This window comes from Trachypithecus francoisi, unplaced genomic scaffold (assembly GCF_009764315.1).
Source record: "Trachypithecus francoisi isolate TF-2019V2 unplaced genomic scaffold, Tfra_2.0 Lachesis_group2, whole genome shotgun sequence".
Taxonomy (NCBI): domain Eukaryota; kingdom Metazoa; phylum Chordata; class Mammalia; order Primates; family Cercopithecidae; genus Trachypithecus; species Trachypithecus francoisi.
The window spans coordinates 131,544,427-131,570,450 of NW_022681465.1; the positions used below are offsets into that span (position 1 = coordinate 131,544,427).

The following is a 26,024-nucleotide window of genomic DNA, read 5'->3' on the forward strand; positions in this document are numbered from 1 at the left end:
TAGTTCTTTTTCTTTAGTTTTCATTGACCTTGGTAGCCGGTGTGCCTTGTGTAGGTGATAGTTTTAATGAATGAATATAACTTTCCATTGATACTACCTGCCATGCCAAAAACCAGGAGTCTCCTGTGAGCTTCCGTGAATTGAGAGCAGATTCTCTTAGGGTGGTAGAAGTTGGGTGTGACCTTGCAGAATTATGTCAAATAGCAACTGAGTCTCCATGGAAAGTCAAAAATACTGGATTTCTTTTATCTTTTCACTATCTCAGTCTTTTTTTTGTCACTTCTATATTCATTAAACTTCTTAGTCATTACTTCTTAACTGTATATATATATAAGAATATATATGAACACATATATGTATATATATTCTTAGTGAGTCAGTCTCAAAACCATTATCATTTACATAAAGCAACTCAGAATTCCAGAGGATGGTAAAAGATAGTGCTGAAATATAGTCTGTTTCTTTAAGTACATTTATTAATAACCCCTGAGAGGATGGTAAAAGATAGTGCTGAAATATAGTCTATTTCTTTAAGTACATTTATTAATAACTCCTTGGATAATGCCTAAAAGGCTTATTTTGGGCCCTTATAGGGTAGGAAAAGTTCAGGGATTTCTGTGTGTTTGCACTGCTTTGAAACTTACTGCTTTTATTGCTTCCTTGAAGTGAGGCTGTTTAACCCTTTGGTGTTTGTACAGCTAGTGAAGAACTGTATAGTTGCATGGAAGCTGTAATTTGCAAACTGGATCAGAATGGCAAATTTTGGATTAGAGATTGCAGTTGGGATTTTGGACACTTATCTGCGTAGGAGTGGTAGCTACCCTTAAGATGCGTATCTCTTGAGGGAATAGTGTTTTTTATTTTTCTGCACCTCTCATAGGAATAGTAAGATCTGCTTGAGTCCTTGCCTTTCCTGCCATAGATTTTAACTGAACTTGAACAGGCCTCACTAAAATTGAAGCCAAATATTCAGAGTCATAAATAGAAGGAAATGGAATTGTACATGGGATTGGGTGTTTACCTTTTTTTCTTTCAGTTTATAAAATGGGAACATTTGCTTCCAAAGTTCTGTGTGAGCCTAAATCTATTAGTATTGCAATCATACTAGCACAGTATCTTAGTTTTAGAAAGTAAAAACTGAGCTCAATGTCAAATTTCAAGACAGAATAAATCATTGTTTTTTTGTTTTTGATTTTTTTTCCAGAAGCAAGGATTACATTCATGTTTCATTTTGATGTGTGTAGTATTTGTCCCTAGAGGTCACTTTTCATTGCTTGAGGAGAAATGTGATAGAATACCCTGTGAAATGTATTTTGTAGGCCTTAATCTAGTAAGCGAAGGAAGCATGGGAACACCGGAAGGCAACACAAAATCAAGTTAGTTCTGTCAAATCATGGGGAAGATACCTCCTGTGAAATGTTTGGAAGTTAAATAATGGGAAGGATGGGGTGGTTTTTCTGTTTTCCTTGTTGCATTGTGTTTGTTGTGTCTGTTATTATTCCACTGAAATACCATTTTTGGTTTAAAAATGCATTTGACCAAAAAATTCATCTTTCTTTCCACGGATCATCTCTTTTGGAATTGAAACTCGTGTTGGTACTTGGGTTTTCAGGTTTGAGAGGCATAACCAGGGATTGTAGAAGGTTTCCGTGGGCGTCTTTCTACTTCGTAGTATTAGGGGGAGGTTGGTAGTGTTGGTCATTCTGGTCATGCTATTTAGCAGTAATTTTTATAAGCCCTGCCCTTTATAAATACTGCGCTTGGAGTCCTGCTTCTTGTTGGAGGTATGGTGAAGAGGCCTCTGCTGATAATCAGGTTTGCTGGTGTAACAAGGGATACTGGTCAGTCTAACCAGTGTACATGTGTTGTCTTCTAGTATCAAAATGGTGCTCTTGATGCCTTCTGATATGCTGTGTCTACTTCTGGGGAGGCACCCTCCACTCCCTTCTTTTTTTACTCTCTGCAAGTATGTGGACAGTGTAACCTGCTGCTGATTTGTACATAGCCTAGCTCTGTTTATAAATTTGCTAAAACTGTAGGCTAGTCTGTGCTAGTAGAAGGCCGTTGGTACTTCATAGCAATCCCCAGCAACTAAGCTGACTCTCACAGCATTATACTGTGAAATGGCGATATAAAGAACAAAGTTAAAATTCCCCTGTTACTAGGCAGATATTTATAAGCAAGGGTATTTTTAAAAAAACACTCAAGTGCACATTGATTATGTAAAGATGACAGCCATTTTACTTGTGTTGGAAACTGGCCTGATAATACTTCAGAAATAACATGAATATTTCTGCTGGTTTAGAGTGGCAGTAAGTTGTTTTCGCAAAACAACATCGGTCAGGTTTAACCGATTTAAAAGAAAAAATCAGGTGTGATCCCACAGTCTATGTAGGGCTTAAACAACAAGGACATCTTTTCCTCATATAATTACTTGTGCTTAACTACATTTTCTTCCTTTTCTTTACTATATTTCAGCACAAAGACATTAGCAGGCTGCTGGTTTCATGGACCTGTACCACAATGACACAGAGAACACCAGAGCATCAGGACTGAATGAAATTGGAGTTTTTAAAGCTGCACTAAGAAGTAAATGTTAAGGCAGTGGTTAAAAACAAGTCTATAAAGGGGCACTTGCAAATTGTCCTATCTTAAACCGAAGAAAAGGTATTAGGGAATATTTTATAAAAAATAAACTATTGCAATAAATCATGCATGAGATGAGGAGAAAAATGATGTGAATTACACATACAAGAACTCACTTGAATTTTATGTATGAAGAAACACTGACAGTAACTTCTTTTGAATGTGAAGTTCTTATCAGTACAGTTTGGACAGGCCTAAAAGACATGGGATGATGCAGAAATGCTGAATTATTTTTCATACTTAAACTTTGTGCTTTCTCCAAGGTTTAGGTTAATCAGTTCAGATACAAGCAAAGGTATTTCTAAAATGGCTCTTCTATGAAACAGCAATAGTCACATATGCCAAGGCCAGTGTTTCCTTCAGGGTGCCAGTAGAAACAACAGAAAATAACATCCTGTTGAAAGGATGGCAAAGTGTCCCACACCACCCCACAAACAAAATTTGGATCTTTTCCTTCTTTAATAAAGCAGGGCTGTATTATCTTGAATATATGTTTGCTTGTTAGAACATATTAAGATATATTTATTTGCCACTAGTATTTAACATTTTGTGCACATTTTCATAATTACATTCTTACCTTTCAAATTTTGACTCAAAGAGGATAGGCTAGTGTTGATCTTGGAGTGCAAATGTATACTCCAAGAGCTAGTTCTTAATTCTGCTGAGTTGGAAAGCCTTTTGTTATTGTCTGTATCCTTACTGGTTTTATCTAGTTCAAAAAAGGTGACAACGTCTAAATTTTGATGTGAACCTCTCTCCACAGAGAGCCCCTCCTAAGTGCAAGAAATTCTAACAGGTGTCAGTAGGACTTGGCCCTGGGGGACAAGTGGCAGGAACAGGATCCTTTAAAACAGTGTCAAACTTTTCATGCATGGAGCATGAATTCTTACTAATAGAGACTGTAATTTTTTTCTTGTCTTTGGTAAATATTATAAAAAACCTTAATTTTTCTTTTTTAATGAATGAAGAAAACATGAGAAAACCAGATGGACCTGTTAGTACTACATTTTTAAGGCATTTTATATTTGATGGTGCCGTACTTTTAATAATAATAAAACTGAAGTTTTTTAGTGGCAATACTGATTTATTTTTTAAACCAGAAAGATAATCCATATTGATTACTTATTACAAAAAAGGGAAAATATGCCAAAAAATATAAAACCTTAAAATTCATATGAAGCAACATAACAGGTAATAACTGAGCACTTGGCTCAAGTAGTCAGACTTTCCATAATGTTACTGTGTAAGTTTGGAATTACCTAATAACCCCAGACTCAGGATTAATAAAGGGTTCTGGGTGAGTTTTAAAACATTTAATATACCTATGATTTGTTTTACAACTTGAAGAAGAGGCAGACAGTCTTGTGTCTAATGAGCTTAATGCAAATTCTAATTATACTGCAAATAATTTGAAGTTTTTATTGCATTCTACAATTGTCTGTTTGGAAAATTACATATTATGAAGTCATTATATATTTTATCAAGTCAGAAAAAAATCAGCTCAGGAACTGTAGCAGCAGGGAGTTCTAAAGATGACATGAACTATACTATAGGGGTGCCCTACTCTATGTGGCCTAGGGCTTTGGTTTGGGTCAGTCTTGTTCTTTCAGATACATAACACCAGCAGTACCTTTCAGGCTCACTTCAAGAACCAGATAACTCCCAAACCATGGTGGAATTATACATGAATTGTATAATCAAGATTTTTAATTAAGCTTTAGAATTCTTTATTTGTGTAGAGTGATGGAAATGATCAAGAAGTAATAATATAAAGCAAAAGAATTGGGAGAGATCAGGTTTTAAGTATAGAAATATATTTTTTTTCTCATGGCATATTCTCAAAGGTGTTTTGTTGCAAACCAGATTTTCCTTTTTTAAAAAATGAAACTTGGTGGTATTTAAAATCTAGACCTACCATGTTGCTATTTCACTTTCATTGCTTTAGTTGCTTAATATTTAAGCTTTACTTCATGCTACCTTTTGTCTGTATTTCAATCTTCATAAGCCTATTTTGTTTTGTAGACTTGAATGATAAAAATTGTTTCTCATCTTAAGTATGCTCAGAGTTTTAAATGTTAAAGAATGTTGTGTAACCTTTATCCAATAAAGTCTTTGATTTTTTAAAAATTTAGTTATTTAAAAACTATGTTTACTTTTTAGGAGTTAGTTTTTAAATTTTTTTTTTTTTTGCTATTAAAATTCAATCACTGGCTGTACTTTAGGGAGCTGTTTTGAGTAGCAGTGCTTCCTAAGGAGAACAACCTGTAGGTTTCTAATCACTAGGAGATTTTATGGGACCTCTTTATGACCAAAGATAGAGAAAGGGTGAACAGTTTAATTAGGACCCTGTGCACAAACGTAACTGCTTTTTGACAGAAACAACCTACCCTTCAGCGTTGGATGTAATTAAATGCCTGCTGCTGGGTTTGTCTTGTTTTCCTTTGTTTTAATTTTAAGGAATCCTGCCCTTATGGACAGATGGTCGCTTCTTGAAGAGCCCAGCACATTCAGTGAGAGGGCGAGGGTTTGGCCTAGGAATCAGAAACACTTGGTTATCAGGAGAAATGAGCCTTTTCAAACCTACAGACAGTTCACAGGACTGGCCCAGCAACTTAGGTCAGTGTACTTTCTTTTCTGTTTCAGAAAGGCAATCCTTTGGCTGCCTGTTATTCCAGAGTACATGAAGGCTTTAATCTCAAACATTCTCCCGTTTCAGTTTATCTAAATGAGTGTAAAAAAGAGACCACAGGAATCTGGCTCTGCTAATATCTTGTTTCTCTCAAACGTCTCACTAATGAAAATGGAACAGAGAGAACCAGGGAAGATTAACAAGCCATGTGCCCATTATCTGAGGGGGCCTACAGGAGACTCACACTGATCCTGGTCATGTATATCAGTATATTTATAGACACGACTCCTACAAGATGCAGGGAATGAGTGATGCAACCCATAGATGCAACTGAAAATCTTACCGATGCTGGCCTTCACATAAGAAAACGTAAGTTCGCCGGGCGCGGTGGCTCAAGCCTGTAATCCCAGCACTTTGGGAGGCCGAGACGGGCGGATCACGAGGTCAGGAGATCGAGACCATCCCGGCTAACACGGTGAAACCCCGTCTCTACTAAAAAATACAAAAAACTAGCCGGGCGAAGTGGCGGGCGCCTGTAGTCCCAGCTACTCGGGAGGCTGAGGCAGGAGAATGGCATAAACCCGGGAGGCGGAGCTTGCAGTGAGCTGAGATCCGGCCACTGCACTCCAGCCTGGGCGACAGAGCCAGACTCTGTCTCAAAAAAAAAAAAAAAAAAAAAAAGAAAACGTAAGTTCACTTTTCCTCTTTCGGGTAAAGATTTTTTTTTTTTTTTTTAATTTAAATAATAGAGACGAGGTCTTGCTTTGTTGCCCAGGCTGGTGTCAAACTCCTGGACTCAAGTGATCCTCCTGCCCCGGCCTCCCAAAGTGCTGGGATTATAGGCATGAGCCACTGCACCTGGCCATGATTCTTTTCTCAGAATAAGAAATTATTTGAATAAAGAGTTTTTTTTTTTTTTTTTTTTTGAGACAGAGTCTTGCTCTTGTTGCCCAGGCTGGAGTGTAATGGCATGATCTTGGCTTACTGCACCCTGCCTCTCCCGGGTTCAAGCAATTCTCCTGCCTCAGCCTCCCGAGTAGCTGGGATTACAGGCATGTGCCACCACCCCCGGCTAATTTTGTATTTTTAGTAGAGATGAGGTTTCTCCGTGTTGGTCAGGCTGGTCTCAGACTCCTGACCTCAGGTGATCTGCCTGCCTCGGCCTCCCAAGATGCTGGGATTACAGCGTGAGCGACTGTGCCTGGACTTTTTTTTTTTTTTTGAGATGGAATTTCACTGTTGTTGCCCAGGCTGGAGTGCAGTGGCGTGATCTTGGCTTACTGCAACCTCCACCTCCCGGGATCAAGCGATTCTCCTGCCTCAGGCTCCCGAGTAGCTGGGATTACAGGCATGTGCCACAACGCCTCGCTAATTTCGTATTTTTAGTAGAGACAGGGTTTCTCCATGTTGGTCAGGCTGGTCTCGAACTTCTGATCTCAGGTGATCCACCCGCCTCAGCCTCCCAAAGTCCTGAGATTCCAGGCATGAGCCACTGTGCCTGGCCAGAATATGTTGTTTTTTAAGGATCCTTTTCTCTAGTGGTTAGCATGCTGCCAAATCTTTGCTTTATTGGAATGAGATTTATTTATTTATTTATTTAGAGACGGAGTCTGGCTCTGTCACCCAGGCTGGAGTGCAGTGGCACGATCTCGGCTCACTGCAACCTCTGCCTCCTGGGTTCAAGCAGTTCTGCCTCAGCCTCCCGAGTAGTTGGGATTACAGGTGCTTGCCCCTATGCCTGGCTAATTTTTGTATTTTTAGTAGGGATGGGGTTTCGCCATGTTGGCCAGGCTGGTCTTGAGCTCCTGACCTCAAGTGATCCGCCTACCTCGAGCTCCCAAAGTGCTGGGATTATAGGCGTGAGCCACCACGCTTGGCTTGGAATGAAATTTCACGGCCTTAACAGTTCCTTTGCTTTGGTACCAAGAAGGTAGTGAGCTTGGGGTGAAGGAGAGTATGATTCAGGAAAACTGTGCCAGAAGAAGAGGGAGCTGGCCAAACACAGTGGGAAGACATTGTCTTTAAGTGTTAAGAGTACTTTCAGGGTTAGCCCTTTCATTATTTCCTTGTGAGGCAAGTTTGTAGAAGCAGCTGTCTAAAGGAGGGAAAGCGGGTTGGTGATGTTCAAAGAAAGATGTTTTTGGCTGGGCGCGGTGGCTCACGCCTGTAATCCCAGCACTTCGGGAGGCCGAGGCGGGTGGATCACGAGCTCAGGAGATCGAGACCATCCTGGCTAACACGGTGAAACCCCGTCTCTACTAAAAATACAAAAAATCAGCCGAGTGTGGTGGTGGGCGCCTGTAGTCCCAGCTACTCAGGAGGCTGAGGCAGGAGAATGGAGTGAACCCAGGAGGCGGAGCTTGCAGTGAGTCGAGATAGTGCCACTGCACTCCAGCCTGGGCAACAGAGCAAGACTCTGTCTCAAGAAGAAGAAGAAAAAAAAGATATTTTTATACTAATAACCTGCCTTAGTCTAAAGAGGTAGGAGACATGGATTCTGATATCAGTTCTGTCAGTGACCTTTGACAGCAAAGTCACACAGTAGCCCCACTGGCAAAATGGGGTGTAGAAATCCATCTTACCAAGCTCTTCAGTTCCTACTCAGCCAAGGCCGAAACCCCTGGGAAGATGTCAGGAATTTTTTTTTTTTTTTTTTTGAGACGGAGTCTTGCTCTGTCACCCAGGCTGGAGTGCAGTGGTGCGATCTCCACTCACTGCAACCTCCGCCTCCTGGGTTCAAGCGATTCTCCTGCCTCAGCCTCCCAAGTAGCTGGGACTACAGGCATGCGCCACCGCACCCGACTCATTTTTGTATTTTTAGTAGAGACAGGGCTTCACCATGTTGGTCAGGTTGGTCTTGAACTCCTGACCTCGTGATCTGCCCACCTCAGCCTCCCAAAGTGCTGGGATTACAGATGTGAGCCACCGTGCTGGGCCAGGAATTTTTGTTGTTAATTAGAATATAATCCACTGTTTCTGAGTTTTGTTTTAGCTCAGTGCCTAAGTCCTCTGGATCCTGAGTAGGCGGCTCAAAATTTGGGCGATCTTCTACGTAAGTTGAACTGTAACATCATTGTGGAGTGCCCTGAGGTAAAAGGAGGCTGACATGTTAGTGCCCAGAAAAGCACAGCCAGGGCCTTTAGTAAGAACAGCCTTACAGAAGACAAGGATGGATGGACCCTTCACATGCCTAGATTCGTCTTTCTTAACATCTGTAGGAAATGAGACAGGCCAGACAGGCTTCTGTAGCACAAGCTGAAACTATAATCTCCAGCCTCTGATGCTAATTCAGAATCCAATCAAAGTACCACACTGCCCTAGGAAACTGTCAGGCCTTTTCTCCCAGTTAAGTTGATGGGCAAAGTTGCAAACAGCATTTAATTTTGGGGCAATCAAACCACGCCTTACAAACTTGAGATCAAGTACTGTGTATAGCCTACGAAAGCCTACTCCTTTGATTTTTAATTAGTATTTTCCCCACCTTTGTTCCCTTACTCCCATCCCTGAGGAGTTGCAGGTTTGTGGATTTCTGACTTTTGAGTGGGAGGCACCGAGTGGAAGCTGTTTGCCACTGGCTCAGACAGCACGTGGCAGTTGCTGGGTGTGAGTCCAGGTGGGCATGTCTCTGACGTGGACGTCAGTCTGGTACTGTAGGCCGCAGAGGGACAGTGAGATTCCAGTATCTTCAAATCCACCTCTTCACATTTGAAACCAAGAGTTTCTCTAGCAGCCTTTTTGGGTGGGGGTTCCCTTCACATCTGTCATGACGACTGATGGCTGATGAGCCCAGTGCCTAGTAGTGGTTCCCACCTTAATAGACCATATTTTTCTGCAAGCGGAACCAGCAGCTGGGACTGATGGAAATGAAGACTAGCTGACACTGGGTCACTGGCACAGATCACTTGCTGTGGGCTTCCTCGGCAGTGAGGTAGCAGACCCTGCTGTGCCTTAGTGAAGGGGGAAATAGGAGCTTCCAGTTTCCACTTGAGTGAAAGGAAAAAGAAGGCAGGGAATTATATTTCTAGTTCTGGCTGATAGAACTTAACTTTTGTATGATGGCACTTATTCCTAGCTTGCAGATCTCAGAGGACTGGGCAACTAGAAGAAAATTTTATATTACTTTTTTTTTTTTGAGATGGAGTTTTGCTGTTGTTGCCCAGGCTGGAGTGCAGTGGCACATTCTCGGCTCACTGCGATGTCCACTTCCTGGGTTCAAGCAGTTCTTCTGCCTCAGCCTCCCGAGTAGCCGGGGTTACAGACATGCGCCACCACACCCAGCTAATTTTGTATTTTTAGTAGAGACGGGGTTTCACCATGTTGGTCAGGCTGGTCTTGAATTCCTGACCTCAGGTGATCTGCCCGCCTCAGCCTCCCAAAGTGCTGGGATTACAGGCATGAGCCACCCCGCCTGGCGATATTAATGTTTTTATTATAGAATATCTCAGATATTTGTAAAAGCAGACCAGTAAAACAAACCCCTGTATACCCAACCTAGCTTTAACAAGTACCAACTTGTGGCCAGGAAGATTGAAAATTTTGATGCTTTGAAATGTAAAAATAGAGAACATCCTCACTCTTTTTAGTCATACTGTTTTTGAGACAAGCTCTTGCACAGTTTAGGCTGGAGTGCACTTGTGCAATCCTGGCTCACTGTAGCCTGGACCTCCAGGGCTCAGGCGATCCTCTGACCTCAGCTTCCTGAATAGCTGGGACCACAGATAGACATACTACCAGGCCTGGCTAATTTAAAAATAATCTTTGTAGAGATGGGGGCTCACCATGTTGCCCAGGCTGGTCTTGAACTCCTGGACTCAAGCAGTCCTCCCACTTCAGTCTCCCAAAATGCTGGGACTATAGGCCCAGCCCTCTCACTCATTTTCATAAACTAACTTTTTTTTTGAGACAGAGCCTCACTGTGTCGCCCAGGCTGGAGTGTAATGGTGCAATCTTGGCTCACTGCAACTTCCGATTCCTGAGTTCAAGTGATTCTCCCACTACTCAGCCTCCCGAGTAGCTGGGATTACAGGCACCTGCCATCATGCCTGGCTAATTTTTGATTGATTTATTTATTTTTGAGATGGAGTCTCGCTCTGTTGCCCAGGCTGGAATGCAGGCACCTGCCATCACACCTGGCTAATTTTTGTTTTATTTATTTATGAGATGGAGTCTCACTCTGTTGCCCAGGCTGGAGTGCAGGCATCTGCCATCACACCTGGCTATTTATTTATTTATTTATGAGACGGAGTCTCGCTCTGTTGCCCAGGTTGGAGTGCAGTGGTGCAGCCATGGCTCACTGCAGCCTCAACCTTGTGGTTCAAGTGGTCTTCCTGCCTTAGCCTGCTGAGTAGCTGGGACTACAGGTATGCACTACCACCCCCAGCTAACATAAAAAAAATTATTTTGTAGTGACAGGGTTTCCCTATATTATCCGGGTGGTTCTGAACTCCTGGGCTCAAGCGATCCTCCCACCTCGCCCTCCGAAGGTGCTGGGATTACAGGCGTGAGCCACTGTGCCCAGCCCGTAAACTGCCCCTTGAAGGGTTGTAAGCAGTCGTTCTCATGTGCTAACGTTATTTTCACCCTACTTCTTGGACTGGCTGGTAGCAAGTAATCCATTTTTTTAATTGACTTTTTTTTTCAGAGTCCATGCTAATCTTCTCTGTATCCTTCCAATTTTAGTATATGTGCTGTCGAAGCAAGCACAGTAATCAATTTTTCATTTTCAGAGGCATTAATGGATCTGGTATAGTGTGAGGTCAGGATAGCTCTGCACACAACAGGGGGAACTGATTGCAAATGATAGCTTCCTTTCCCTGTACAGCTTTTAATTGTGCAGTTCACTGAAGGAACATATTTTTCAGCCACTTCTGGTGGAATGCACACATACTTTTTTTTTTTTTTTTTGGGGCGGAGTCTCGCTCTGTCGCCCAGACTGGAGTGCAGTGGCCAGATCTCAGCTCACTGCAAGCTCCGCCTCCCGGGTTTACGCCATTCTCCTGCCTCAGCCTCCTGAGTAGCTGGGACTACAGGCGCCTGCCACCTCGCCCGGCTAGTTTTTGTATTTTTTTTAGTAGAGATGGGGTTTCACCGTGTTAGCCAGGATGGTCTTGATCTCCTGACCTCGTGATCCGCCCGTCTCGGCCTCCCAAAGTGCTGGGATTACAGGCTTGAGCCACCGCGCCCGGCCGCACACATACTTTTTAAAAGGAAATCCAGGTGATGGAAGGATTAAGCTTGTTACTATCAAGTACCAAGGAAGCAGGCTGGAAAGAATCCCTAACTGAAATCACTTCAAGGAGAGTTGACTAGGATTGTGTGGGTATGTATCAAGTACACAGTACCCACAGATAAGGTTAGAGGAAGAGTTTCTCTTCCCTATCCTCGTCCCTCCTGTATTTCTTAAGGGGGAGGGATGAGCATAGGGAGGGAACCGGCACAGTAATGAAGGGAAGTGATCACAGAAAACAACAGGAAGGAACATACAATCCAGCTGGCAGTGACCACAGGCTGCAGGCTCATAAGGCTGCATCTGAATGGGGGCTGCGCAGCTGAGCGCCAGCAGCTCCAGCCTTTCCTCTTAAGCCAAGAGCAATCTGGAGAGAACACAGATAACAAGCAGAGGAAACGGATGAGGGCTCGTCAAGATATTTCCCATCCTATGTGGTGTCTCAGATTTGCACTTTGGTCTTGGGGGATTATTGGACTCTTCCTCTTAAAGACCTTTTCCAAGATTAAAGCAGCCATTAACTTCCACAGCTGTCTTAACAGCCGTCCTCTTGGGTCTGTTATCATAGCCTTTCCCTTTGACATCCCAAGTTTTGCAGAACCGGTGGTAAAAGGATTTGCAGGCTTGCTTAGTTCTTGGGATCAGACCATGCTTGCAAAAATATATCTTCCATCAGGTTTACATCTGACGCCTGCTGCCAGCTTCTCCTCCCACTATCTATTCAGGCAGTAAAATGCCTCTAAAAAGCTCCTGTGCCTAGTCTTCCTGCACCAACTTAGATCCTAGCTTGAAAGTTGAGTGACATGTTACTTACCAGTAGTCTCGGAGGCCAGTTCAGAGACTGAAGGGGCACCAGAAATAACTACTAAGCCCGACAACATCTTTTTCTTTTTGAGACAGGGTCTCACTCCCAGGCTGGAATGCAGTGGTGCCATCTTGGCTCACTGCAGCCTTGACTTCATGGGCTCTGGTGATCCTCCCACCTCAGCCTCCTAAGTAGCTGGGACTACAGGTGTGTACCACCATGCCTGGCTAATGTTTTGTATTTTTACTAAAGATAGGGTTTTGCCATGTTGCCCAGGCTGGTCTCGAACTCCTGGGCTAAAGCTATTCACCCGCGTTGGCCTTCCAAAGTGCTGGGATTATAGGCGCGAGCCACTGCGCCTGGCCAGCAACATTTCTTAAAGCACTCTCCCCTACTTTCAGTTACATAAAACGTCGTAGGAACTGCAACTCTCAGCATTTATGGATGACACAAACATTCATGTCTTTGGCTTTATCCAAGCAGCTCTGAAGGACAGTGTTTGAGGTCTTGTCATTTTGCCGAAGCTCAGATGTATGCCCAGTGCCATGATGTCCCTAAAGTTATAGGAGCATCTGTAACATGAAGGCTTAGCGACTCTCCAGCCTCCACATTTAGACATGGTATAACACTGTCTCCTTAAGTACAGTTATTTGTAAAGTGAGAAGATGTGCGTTTTGCAGGGAATGGGGCAAGGAACAAAAGGCTAAAAATCACCAACCACAACAAACTGGCTGCAGTGCTTGTGATGAAAGGGAAGCACACATGGAAAGGCATATTTTTTTTTCTTTCAGAGACAGGGTCTCTCACTGTTACCCAGGCTGGAGTGTGGTGGCTCGGCCCTAGCTCACTGCAGCCTCGAAGTCCTGTGCTCAAGTGATCCTCCTGCCTCAGCCTCCCAACTAGCTGGGGCTACAAGCATGTACCACCATACCTGACTTGGTTTTATTTTATTTATTTCTTATTTTTATTTTTTTTTTGAGGCGGAGTCTCGCTCTGTTGCCCGGACTGGTGTGCAGTGGCCGGATCTCAGCTCACTGCAAGCTCCGCCTCCCGGGTTTACGCCATTCTCCTGCCTCAGCCTCCCGAGTAGCTGGGACTACAGGCGCCCGCCATCTCGCCCAGCTAGTTTTTGTATTTTTAGTAGAGATGGGGTTTCACCGTGTTAGCCAGGATGGTCTCGATCTCCTGACCTCGCGATCCGCCCGTCTCAGCCTCCCAAAGTGCTGGGATTACAGGCTTGAGACACCGCGCCCGGCCCTGACTTGGTTTTAAAACATTTTTTGGTAGAGATGGGGTCTCAGTATGTTGACTAGGCTAAGGTCTCGAACTCGTGGTTTCAAGTAATCCTCCTGCCTCAGCCTCCCAAAGTGTTGGGATTACAGGTGTAAGCCACTGCACCCAGCTAGTTCTTAGAAAAATGGTTGAGGTTTTAAAAATAGGTAAATTTAATGGCATGGATCCATGAGTGAAATGAAGGAATGAACCCACAGTGCACTCTACACAGGAAAACCACCGTATGAGTATGAATTTGTTTTAGAAATTCTAATTTCCTGGGGAAGCCTCCTGCAGAGGCCCCAACCAATGGAAAAGCTGTTCCTGTGAAAACTGGAAAAGCAGTTAAGATACAGTGTGGGAATATACAGAAAACACAAGACTTGATGGAAATGTGGCCTGGAGAAGGTGAGGAGACTGAAACGAAAGGAAAAGTTGGGGATTTTTTAATCCTTGAAAATATCCAAGATGCAAAAAATGAAAACTTAAAAACCAGGAGACAGATGCTTACAGGCCAGGTTGAATGTTCAGCATCTGAGAACATTCTACGTGGCCGTGCAAGACAGGCTAGACTGGCTTAAAGCGACCTTCTTTACAGAATGCTTTTTATTTTTATTATGTATTTATTATTATAGAAATGGGGTCTCGCTATATTGCCCAGGCTGGTCTCAAACTCCTGAGCTCAAGCGATCCTCCTGCCTTGGCCTCCCTAAGTGTTGGGATTACAGGCATGAGCCACTGCGCCCAGCGTACAGAATGTTTTGAGCTCCATGGGTATGATTACTGGATTCACTATTGAGAAACCCTAGCTGAGCCCTCCAAATTTGCCAGAACTACACATTTAACGAATAACACTACTAAGAAAGTTTACTTGAATAACTAGGGCCAGAAACTCTAGGGTGAGGTGGCCACTTCAGGCAATACCGGGTTAAGTTACTGACTTTGATTCAGTGACACCAAGCTGTCGTCTCTGTCTCCCACTGCATTCTTTGGAATGTGAAAAATAGCAAGTAAGCCTTTTTTTTTTTTTGAGATAGGTTGGTTTCACTTTGTCACCCAGGCTAGAGTGCAGTTCACTGCAGCCTCGACCTCCTGGGCTCAAGCAATCCTCCTGCCTCAGCCCCTCAAGTAGCTGGGACTACAGGCACACACTACCATACCCAAGTAGTTTTTTGTATTTTTTGTAGAGACGGGGTTTCACCATATTGCCTAGGCTGGTCTTGAACTCCTGAGCTAAAGGAGTCTGCCCGCCTCAGCCTCCCAAAGTGCTAGGATTACAGGACCTGTGCCCGGCTGAGAAAAAATAGCAAGCAAGCCTCCTAAGCTGACATTTGAATTACTTGCTGGGTCTTAAAATTTATGGAGATGACTAGTTTCTATTTATCTTGAAGTAACAGATATTGGTTAGTAGTGAAGGAGAAATCTGAAAAAACAGGCACTAAAAGGGCACAGCATTAGAAGACTTGTGAATAGTGATGGTCACATTAAAACCACCTCTTGTGGAATATCCTTTAATACCAGTTTACTAAGTCGCTAGTACAGTGGTAGCTGCTGGTACTATTAACAACATAAATGTGGCCCTTTCCATGAACTCATGGTCTACTCAGGAGGCAGACGGGAAATAGTAGATAATATTTTAAAGAATGTTTCTCAGAGTCTCCAGGGCAATTCTAAAAGATCAAAAATTATTTTTTTTGAGACAGGGTCTCACTGTGTTACCCAGGCTGGAGTACGGTGGCGTGATCTCAGCTTACTGCAACCTCCGCCTGTCGGGTTCAAGTGATTCCCCTGCCTCAGCTTCCTGGGTAGCTGGGATTACAGGCGCCTGCCACCATGCCCGGCTAATTTTGTATTTTTAGTAGAGACGAGGTTTTGCCATATTGGCCAGGATGGTCTTGAACTCCTGACCTCAGGTGATCCACCTGCCTCAGCCCCCCCAGAGTGCTGGGATTAAAGGTTTGAGCCACCGCACCCAGCCTCCAAAAATTATTTTGACTCATTGCAATATTGTTGGAATAAGAATATGTACAACGTCACAGTGTTACTACTACCTTAAAAGTAAATTCTGGTATGCTTTTTTGGTGGGGGGTGGGAAACATCATATAACTTTTTAAAATTTTTTGAGATGGAGGCTTGCTCTGTCACACAGGTAGGAGTGCAGTGGCGTGATCTTGGCTCACTGCAATCTCCAGCTCCTGGGTTCAAGCGATTCTCCTGCCTTAGCCTCCCAAGTAGCTGGGATTACAGGCATGTGCCATTGTGCCTGGCTAACTTTTGTATTTTTAGTAGAGATGGGGTTTCACCATGTTGGTCAGGTTGGTCTAGAACTCCTGACCTCAGGTGATCCGCCCACATTGGCCTCCCAAAGTTCTGAGATTGTAGGTGTGAGCCACGGTACCTGGCCATAGCTTTAAAATCATACATTCTAGCAGCAATAGGCAAATACAGGCCACCTTCCTACCTTAACACTTACTTTCTACTTTTGAACTCTGAAGATTTTCTATGGTCAAACATTTTCAAAAGGTTTGAATATACCTTTTCTTACAAATGTTAGAAGCAGCAAAGTAACAGTGCCCGATAAAAACTCCTTGGCTTAAGCAAACTCACACCTGCTGACATCCTTTCCTTTCCAGACAATGCACTGCTTGGCCCACCCACTGGGAGCATGTAATGTTGGCCTTGTGTAGCATCCTATAAGATTTCAGTGTGATTGAGAGGAAGAGGAGGATGAAGCCTAAGAAACAAAATTTCTACACTCCCGGCAATGGTGGTCTCGGGCATCTTCTCTTAACCAAAGCTGTTTCTAGATGAACAAGTCTATTTCGTATTCCTTGGAGACACTGATAGTCCTTCAGGAATCTCAGCTCTGATTTTGCTAAGTCTAAGCCATTGAGCTCAAGGCACAATCTGACAGTAGTTCTCAAAATGTAGTCCCAGGCTCTGTAGGCATTCTGGAGACCCTTTCAAGGTGTCTATCTGGCCAAAACTATTTTCATAATACAAAATTAAAGGGTCTACTTTTTTCACTGTCATCCTGTCAATAACTGCACTGTGATCTCATGACAAACTGAATATAGGAGATGTGAGACTCTTGCTGTTTTCTATCAAGTCATGCATTAAAGAGATTTGCAAAAATGTCACTCTTCTCACTAAAATGTGTCTTTGAGTTGGAAGATTTTTTCATAAAAATATAAAAAAATTCATTAATTTTTTTTTTTTAGAGACAAGGTCTGGTCTGTGTCACCCAGGATGAAGTACAGCAGTGGGATCATAGCTCACTGCAGTCCTGAACTCCTGGGCTCAAGCAATCAATTCTCCTGCCTCAGCCTCCCAAGTAGCATGAAGCCACTATGCCCAGCTAATTTTTTTTTTTTAAACTTTTTTTTGTAGAGACGGAACCTTGCTATGTTGCTCAGCCTGGTCTGGAACTCTGGTCTCAAGCAATACTCCCACATTGGCCTCCTAAAGTGCTGTGATTACAGGCATAAACCATCCATCGTTCCTGACCCAACATAAAATTATTTATAGTAACATGAAACATGTTATTTTTTAAAGGGATTAAATACTTTAAAATTTTCTATCTTAATTTTTAATATACTAAATATTGATACAATGCATGTAAGTGGAAATGCTCTTAAAATTTTTTTTGCAGACTATGAAGGGCTCCTGAAATAAAAGTTTGGGCATGGTGGCTCACACCTGTAATCCTAATGCTTTGGGAGGCCGAAGTGGGTGGATCACCTTGAGGCCAGGAGTTCAAGACCAGCTTGGCTAACATGGTGAAACTCTTGTCTCTACTAAAAATACAAAAAATTAGCCAGGTGTGTTGGTACATGCCTGTAATCCCAGGTACTCTGGAGGCTGAGGCAGGAGAATTGCTTGAGCCTGGGAGGCAGAGGTTGCTGTGAGCCAAGATCACGCCACTGCATTCCAACCTGGGTGACAGGGCAAGACCCCATCTCAAAAAAGAAAAAAAAGATTGAGAACCACTGTCTAGCATAATGCTGGCTGCACAGGAAATACTCAACACTCACTACCAGACCATCCAGCATTCCGCACGGTATTCATACAACTTGTATGATTTTTCACGCACACATTTTTGGGAAAACTGGATGCCAGATTTAACATAGTTTCTTCTGAGGTTCACTTTGACCAAAAGGAAAAAAAAGATCAAAAGCTTTTAGGAACAGATCAGAAGAATCACATAGTCCTTAACACTGGGAGTATGACTAACTACTGCACGTCACTTAAAGAATTATATGTGTAATTTACTTCCAAGATGAAACTTGCATGGCAATGCTTTTGACACTCAAACCAGAGCAACTGCAAGCTTTTCACTAGCATCAACTGATGAGTAGAAAAAATTCTAAAAAAATTTACAAAATATTCTAAAAATATTCTAAAAAAAATACAAAAAAAATTTGACACCTCTGGGTTCATGTAGTTGAAAAGAATATGGTTTTGTTCTGGGATTCATGTACTACCATTCCTTGATGAAGCTATTTTAAGTTAAAAATATTAACATTTGGTCAAAAACAGATTTATAATTATCTACACAAACCTGGTGGGGCCCAAGACAGCTTGTAAGGTGGACTTTCTGAATTCTAGTACATGGTAGAATGGTCAACTCTTCAAGATAAATCTACAAGGCACCAAAAACTTTGGGCAGATTTGTGGAATCTGTTATCAGTAACCCTGCTTGAAACCAACACTGCTCCCAAAGCCAGAGAAGGCTTCTGCCTTAGTTGTCATTACGTGACAAAATTCACAACCCAACCCAGACCTAAGCACAGAAAGCTTTTATTACCACAGAGGAAACCAGGAAATGCTGGAGGCAGCCTCGTTAGCTGTGTGATCAGGGAGGGGACAGGCAGGCGGGAACCCGTCATCAGTCATGTCTGGGCAGTCTCCCAACCAACAGGTCTGTTTGGTTCAGGAGAGGCTTTGGCTGGGCTATGTGTCTGTGTGGATCAGGAAGGTCAGCCTCGACAAATGGGCTTCTTCCTGGACATAGGACAGCCAGAACCGGGACACCAGCTGCACAGATACCACCTTAAAATGGAAATCAAATTAGGTTCATTACATCAGGAAGTACATTTCACCCTGATCATAAAAGAGGGAAAAGGGAGCACTAGGCTCTACTGGATAGCCTTTCTTTTAGATAAGATGCTTTTAAAAGTTAAACATTGGCAGGGCCTTTCCCCTTGCTAACAGCAAGCAGCACACAATTCCAAGTCAGCTTGTAAAGCTATTGTTATCTTTGTTATCTGTTATTATTTGGATTTTGAACGAAATTGATGGAGTACGAGCCAGTAGAGGAATCCTGTTTGATCTGGAAATTTTCCGTGGAGAGCCCAAAAGGTCGGAGAACCAAGTTCCCAAGATCTTTTAATTTACCTGTAATGTAAAAGCAAAAACTCAAATGAATACAGGAATGAACAGAAGCAGGAAGGCACCAATTAATCTTGCCTTACCACTGAGTACAAAATATAAAAGTACCTCTTTGCAGTTAAAGAAATGCCTACTTTTAATATGATGAAAGCTTCCAGGAGAGTTCCCAGCCCCTATTCCCCACTCAGCAGTGCAGTCACTTCAGTGCCATCCACCCCAAGCCTGTGCTTCATAGATGAGAGTGGAGTCCTGCTGGCTCCCTCTGGGAGATCAAAGCCTCCTGTCCTAACTGGCCAGTACCATCAAAGGACACAGGCCTCTGGGGTGAGTTCTGGGAAAACCAACTGCTGTTCCAGTGAGGCTCAAGGCACCCTGCCAAGCCAGGTCTGCCTGGTAGTGAGGGCAGAGGTCCCTCCAAGTCTCTTTTCTCTAGAACGGCAGCAGCCACCTGCTAAATTTAATTCAACTCAGTCCATTTCCACTGAGCTTGGATTCATATTCAAGAGCTTCCTGCTTTCCTAAGCAAATCCTTAGCTTCTATACTAGACTAGCCATTTCTTAGAAATGGGATCTTGTTCATTTGCACAGCAACCTCAATAACACCTCAATAGTCCACGCTCCTCTTCCCAAGTTTCAGGCTTTATTTACACATGACTTGAATGAGATATATAAGCCAGGCGTGGTGGCTAACACCTGTAATCCCAGCACTTTGGGAGGTCGAGGTGGTTTGATCACTTGAGGTCAGGAGTTCGAGACCAGCCTGGCCAACATGGTGAAACCCTATCTCTACTAAAAATACAAAAATCAGCTGAGGGTGGTGGCATGTGCCTGTAGTCCTAGCTACTAGGGAGGCTGAGGCAGGACAATCGTTTGCACCCAGGAAGCAGAGGTTGCAGTGAGCTGAGATTGCACCACTGCACTCCAACCTGAGCGATAGAGTGAGACTCCGTCTCAAAAAAAAAAAAAAAAAAAAAAGTCACGGTATATAGCCGACGGTTCCTGCCAAGCGTGGTGACTCATGCCTGCAATCCCAGCACTTTGGGAAGCTGAGGCAAGAGGATGGTTTGAGCCTAGTAGTTCTAGACCAGCCCAAGCAACATGGTGAGACTCTCATCTCTACAATTAAGAAAAAAAAAAAGAAAACTAACAGTTCTTATGCTGTTTTAAGATATAAGGAACATTTGAAACTAGGAATGTTCCAGAAAATTTTGGTGGGGATGGGTGAATAAACAGTTTCAACCCTTTCTAAACTGCTTTAATTTTTCTTGCAGGTCTGCTTCCAGTGGAGGTGAGAATGGGGGTAGACGAAAAGAGAAATCCCTAATCACCAGAGGCACAGGCTCCTTCCCACTTCCTAGCAGCTTTTCTCACTCTGAGACCTCCCATCTTAGAATAAAGCCCAGGTAAAGCACTTAAAGATGCATGGCCTTGGCTGGGTACAGTGGCTCACACCAGTAATCCCAGCACTTTGGGAGGCTGAGGCAGGAGGATCACATGAGTCTAGGGGTTTGAGACCAGCCTGAGCAACACAGGGAGACCCTGTATCTACAAAAATTTAAAAATTAGCTAGATGTGGGGGACACGCCTGTTGTCACAACTATGCAGAGGCTGAAGTAGGAGGACTGCTTGAGCCCAAGGAGTTCAGGGTTGCAGTGAGCCATGATCATGCCATTGCACTCCAGCCTGGGTAACAGAGCAAAAAAGACGCATGGCCTTTACATTTTCCAGGCCTCCCTAATAACTCATGGTAAGAACTTTTAGTCTCAGGCTTAAGAACTAGCCCAAGGAAGCTCACCATGTCCAGAGAAAGGCCAACCCATCTTTGGATGAAACAGTAAATGGAGAAAGCTCCCAGAACCTGGGATGGCCGTTCTCCAGGCAGGCCTCCAAAACCTAAACCTGGGACACATGCGTTCAGTGCTGCTGCTTGTGTCAGGAAACCACCGGCACAAACCCCGGGTGCCTGCGCACAGGAGCGGCACAGCCTCGGGCACATGTGTGTATAGCCAGGGGCTCGCAACAAGCAAGAGTAAGACAGGGCAGCCTCAGGGCAACCCGAGTTAGCAACACCAACCAGGAACGCTGGCAGTTTGTCCTGGGGTTGGAAAAAGAGGACAGGGAGGGGGAAAAAACCCATCAAAAGCAGCCCAATAAAATGTTGGTACTGGGAAATCCTTGGCTTTTGTGATATGGAGTGAGTGAAGTGAGAATGAGTCTCAGGAGCCACTCACATCAGACTCCCGAGGAGGGGCAGTTCCATGGTGGAGAAGCCTCTGGTCCAGGCCTACTCTGGATGGTCCACTGAGCCCAGGGCCACTACGTGGATGGAGGGATCATTGCAAGCTCATCTCCAGTGCCAGAAAAACAATTTAAAGTACAAACTGGAGATTTTACTTGGCATCTATTATGTGAGCCACTGGGATGTCAAGAATAAAAGTAGCTTCCATGCACAGTGATCACAGTCTAGTGGGGAGGCAGACCCAAAAGACTGAGGTGTGCCCAGAGGTGCTTTCTGACCTTGCAGGAGCACGAGGAAGCCTTTTCAGAAGAGGCCACACACCGCAGTGCTCTGGGGGATGGGAATCGGTCCCGGGCGATGGCATGTCACCGTGCTCCAGGGATGGCAGCGTCCTCAGGCAGCAGTGGCTTGGCTTTAGGCTGGTCTGCACTAAAGGAGGTTTCCTTCTAGTGCAGAAAGCCCATTCCAAGCTAAGACTGCGAATATTCAAACTGCCGAAGAGAGGAAGAATTATCTTTCCCAGGCCCTCACTGCCTAACTGGCTAAAGGGCCTGTCTGCCACAAGTCACCTTTGAACTTTTAGTTTGTATGATTCTACGGTGTGGCAGTCATGAAGATGTACTTCTCCAAATGCAGGGGACACAGTGGCTGCACTCTAAAATCCATCAGCACATTCATGCAGAGGCCACCCTTCCCACCTGCGGCTTCCAGCCAGCGCCTGAGCATGTGAGGGGTAGGCCAGGGACTCGTCTGAGGGGTAGCGCTGGCTCCCCAATGGCTTTGTTGAAACTTTCTCAACACCACAGTCCTGTGGAAAACTTTCCCCCTCTCCCGCTCCTCGTCCTCCACAGGAGTCTGCCAGCTCTGCCAACATCCTCCAGCTCCCAGCCCCATTTTCCCTTGCAGGTGTTTCCCCCAATAAATCTCTTGTACTTTTAATCCTATCTTGGCATCTGTTTCTTGGATGATCCAGACTAACACATAGATAATTATTCTTTTTCCTTCAATTCCAGTATCTCTGCCTTTATACCATTCCACATTAATTTCACCAACCATCACTTACAGGAAAAAAAAAAAAGAAAAGAAAATGCAAAATTCTGCTTTCTAAACAAGACTACATATATATAATACCTGGCAGGTAGCAGGTATGTAATAAAAGATACACAAATAGTCTCTGCATTAGAGAAGACCTAAGGTCACCTGATATAGATTAATTCAACCAACATGTACTCATTACGTGTGTGGCACCTTGCTGTGTGTAGTAGAGATGCAAAGATACATGACATGGTCTATACACCAAAACAGGTTTAGAATTTGACAAGGAAGAAAAGACATACATGCAAAACCAAATTCGTATGTAGCTGAGTTATAAAATGCCAAGAGAATCAGGAAGGGGAACATTCCTTTGGCTGGGGCAGGAAGCGAGGAAGGGGTGGAGGAAAGAGAAGATTTGGTTTTTTTTTTTTTTTTTTTTTTTTTTGAGACGGAGTCTCGCTCTGCCGCCCAGGCTGGAATGCTGTGGCCGGATCTCAGCTCACTGCAAGCTCCGCCTCCTGGGTTTAAGCCATTCTCCTGCCTCAGCCTCCCGAGTTGCTGGGACTACAGGCGCCCGTCACTGCGCCCGGCTTGTTTTTTTTTGTATTTTTTAGTAGAGACGGGGTTTCACCGTGTTAGCCAGGATAGTCTCGATCTCCTGACCTCGTGATCCGCCCGTCTCGGCCTCCCAAAGTGCTGGGATTACAGGCTTGAGCCACCGCGCCCGGCAGATTTGGTTTATCTTTGTCTAAGAGTTTGCACTTGAACCAGGCACCAAAGGCCATAGGACTGCAATCATATGAGAGAGAGGTGGTGTCAGTGCAAGCCCAAACAGTGTGTGCCAATGCACAGAGGTAGGTAGGCGAGCTGTGTGTCCAATGGGGCTGAAGCGGGGCAGGCAGGTGCCTCCTGCCAGGCTCTCCTGAGCCAGGCCCATCAGCCTACAGTCCCATGCCACAGGAAGCCACTGATGGCTTGAGAACTAAGTGTTCAGGGTTAGTAATCCTGTGGCAAAATGAAGAATGAACCAGAAGGGGAGACCCTGGGGGTGGTTCTGACAGAAAGTTAGTCCCACATTATGGGAAAGAGGCCATTTATTCACTGAACAAACATTAAAATTTCTACAGTGCTTGGGTAGATGGGCTCTGAAGCCAGAGTGTGGTCAGTGGAACACAAAGAACAGGGCAAAACAGTATGGTAGAATCAACAAGTTTTAAGTGACTGAAAAATTTACTTTTTGCTGTTTGTGCCAATGACAGAGAAGGAACAGCCTTCAGTAGAGCTCAGGCTCCTAAATATATGCACACTCACACATTTTTCTGCCTGCTGTTTAGAGTCAGGTTAGGTGCTCAGAAGCTAAAGCAGCTTCCTTGTATCCAAACAGGATCATCTGCCAAACTAGCCTATCTGCCACACTTTCCACTGGTTGTCAAATTCTGTCTTCCTTATCTGGACACTAATCAATGAGGTTTCCTTGTTTCCACCTATAGCACAGGTGGCACCATCACTTAGCCTGAATGTGTCCACATGTCCCTAACTATTAGGATCTCGTCTATCAGACTAGATCCCATGGCAAAGAGAAGAGTACAAAACTACTCGTGCTTAGACCAGAATGTTTAGAAACAGGAATCAGAGTGTTTGCCACTGGATTCAGTTGATAAATATTAATTTCTCTGCCAAGTAGCATATCACAATAACCCAACTGATTTGTTATGCATAATTTCTCTTTGGCGATACTGACTATGTACCAGGCAGTTTATCCTGAGCAAAACCAGGAACGCTGTGTTTTCATCTCCTTAAGATCACTCGGGCGTGGATTCGATGGAACAGCTACTTTGGGATTTTCTTCTCTGTTTAGATGAAACAAATTGCATACAACTGAATCCTAATACCACATTTCCTCCTGTGAGGCAGGAAACTAAGGCATGCCGCTAACTCTAGCTTTTCTCTAAGCAAAAGGCAAATCAAGAGAGCCCATGGTAGAAAGGATAAAATTCACGCCCAATTCAAATTCTTATACAGGCAGACTTCATTTTGTTGTGCTGTGCTTTTTTGTGCTTTACAGTTATTGTTTTTTTTCACAAACTGAAGACGTGGTAATCCTGCATCAAGCAAGTTTGTCAGCACAATTTTCCCAATAGCACGTACTCATTTCGTGTCTCTGTTTCATATTTTGGTAATTCTCATAATATTTCAAACCTTTTCATATTCTTACGTCTGTTATGGTGATTTGTAATCGATGATCTGTGAGGTTACTATTGTAATTGTTTTGGGGTGCCACGAACTGCACCTGCATAAGACAGCTAACTGAACTAATAAGTGCGGCGTATGTTCTGACTGCTCCTCTGACCAGGCATTCCCTTGTATCTCTCCCTCTCCTCAGGCTTCCCTCTTCCCTAAGCCACAACAATATTGAAATTAGGTCAATTAATAATCCTGTAATGACCTTTAAGTGTTCAAGTAAAAGGAAGAGCCAGACTTTAACAAAATTAATTCAGTGAACACAGGAATAAGAAAGCAAAACAGCCTTATTGCTTATATGGAGAAAGTCCTAGGTGTTTGGATAGAAGATCAAACCAGCCACAACATTCCCTTAAGCCAGAGCCTTGGACTGCCACAGCAAGGCCCTAACTTTCTTCAGTCCTACCAAGGTTAAGTGAGGAAGCTGCTTTAAGGAAAGAAGCCGTCTCCATAACATAAAAGAGAAAGGTGGAGCAGCAAAGGCTGATATAGAAGCTGCAAAAAGTTATCCAGAAGATCTAGCTAAGATCACTGATGAAGGTGGCTACACTAAACATGTTTTTAGTGTAGATGAAAGAGCACTATATTGAAAGAAGATGCCAGATAGGACTTTCATAGCAACAGGAGAGAATAATTCAATGCCTGGCTGCAAAGGACAGGCTGACTCTCTTGTTAGGGGCTAATGCAGCTGGTGACTTTAAGTTGAGGCCAGTGCTCATTTACCATTCCAAAAATCTCAGGGCCCTTAAGAATGATGCTAATCTACTCTGCCTGTGCTCTAGAAATGGAACAACATAGCCTGGATGACAGCACATCTATTTAGAGAATAATTTACTAAGCACTTTAAGCCCATTGTTGAGACCTACTGTTCAGAAAATAATATTATTTAAGAAATACACTTCATTGGCCGGGTTCAGTGGCTCATGCCTGTAATCCCAGCATTTTGGGAGGCCGAGGCAGGTGGATCACGAGGTCAGGAGATCGAGACCATCCTGGCTAACACGGTGAAACCCCGTCTCTACTAAAAAACACAAAAAATTAGCTGGGCTTGGTGGCAGGCGCCTATAGTCCCAGCTATTCGGGAGGCCAAGGCAGGAGAATGGCGTGAACCCAGAAGGCGGAGCTTGCAGTGAGCCGAGATCACACCACTGCACTCCAGCCTGGGTGACAGAGCGAGACTCCGTCTCAAAAAAAAAAAAAAAAAGAAAGAAAAAGAAATACGCTTCATATGGCTACGGCTGCTGAGATGGTCAAAATACCAACATTAACGGGAGTTTGAAAGAAGCTGATTTCAACCCTCATAGATGACTTTGAGGGGGTGAAGACTTCAGTGGAGGAAGTTGCTACAGATGTGGTGAGAATAACAAGATAATTAGAATTTGAATGGAGCTTAAAGATGTGACTGAATTGCTACAATTTCATGATAAAACTTAAATGAATGAGGATTTGCTTGCTGTGGATGAGCAAAAAAAGTGGTTTCCTGAGATGGAATCTACTCCTGGTGAAGATGTTGTGAACATTGTTGAAGTGACAACAAAGG

The 26,024-nt window shown here is 43.8% G+C and overlaps 2 protein-coding genes and 1 non-coding gene across 12 annotated transcripts in view; 1 reads left to right on the forward strand and 2 right to left on the reverse strand.

The window, feature by feature from the left end:
- The window catches only part of PWWP2A (PWWP domain containing 2A), a 67,356-nt gene extending 44,827 nt beyond the window's left edge, over positions 1-22,529 (forward strand). For 5 of the 8 annotated variants that reach the window (XM_033180403.1, XM_033180407.1, XM_033180416.1 and 2 more), the window contains one exon: positions 2,479-4,777. Coding sequence is in view for 5 of the 8 variants with exons in the window: in XM_033180407.1 (XP_033036298.1) it covers positions 2,479-2,492 (14 nt within the window). In the remaining 3 variants the exon portion in view is untranslated. Of the gene's footprint in view, positions 1-2,478; positions 4,778-20,240 lie in introns of those variants that run through there. The other 3 variants (XM_033180402.1, XM_033180413.1, XR_004429957.1) reach the window with 2 other exon arrangements.
- On the reverse strand, positions 10,877-10,978 carry LOC117066206. The gene has a single exon (XR_004430193.1). It is a non-coding gene; the product is annotated as a U6 spliceosomal RNA (small nuclear RNA).
- Positions 18,363-26,024, reverse strand: part of TTC1 (tetratricopeptide repeat domain 1) — a 57,757-nt gene continuing 50,095 nt past the window's right edge. For all 3 annotated transcript variants that reach the window (XM_033180419.1, XM_033180420.1, XM_033180421.1), the window contains exon 8: positions 18,363-18,975. In XM_033180419.1, coding sequence (XP_033036310.1) covers positions 18,842-18,975 — 134 coding nt within the window. In that variant the 3' untranslated portion in view covers positions 18,363-18,841. The remainder of the gene's footprint in view (positions 18,976-26,024) is intronic.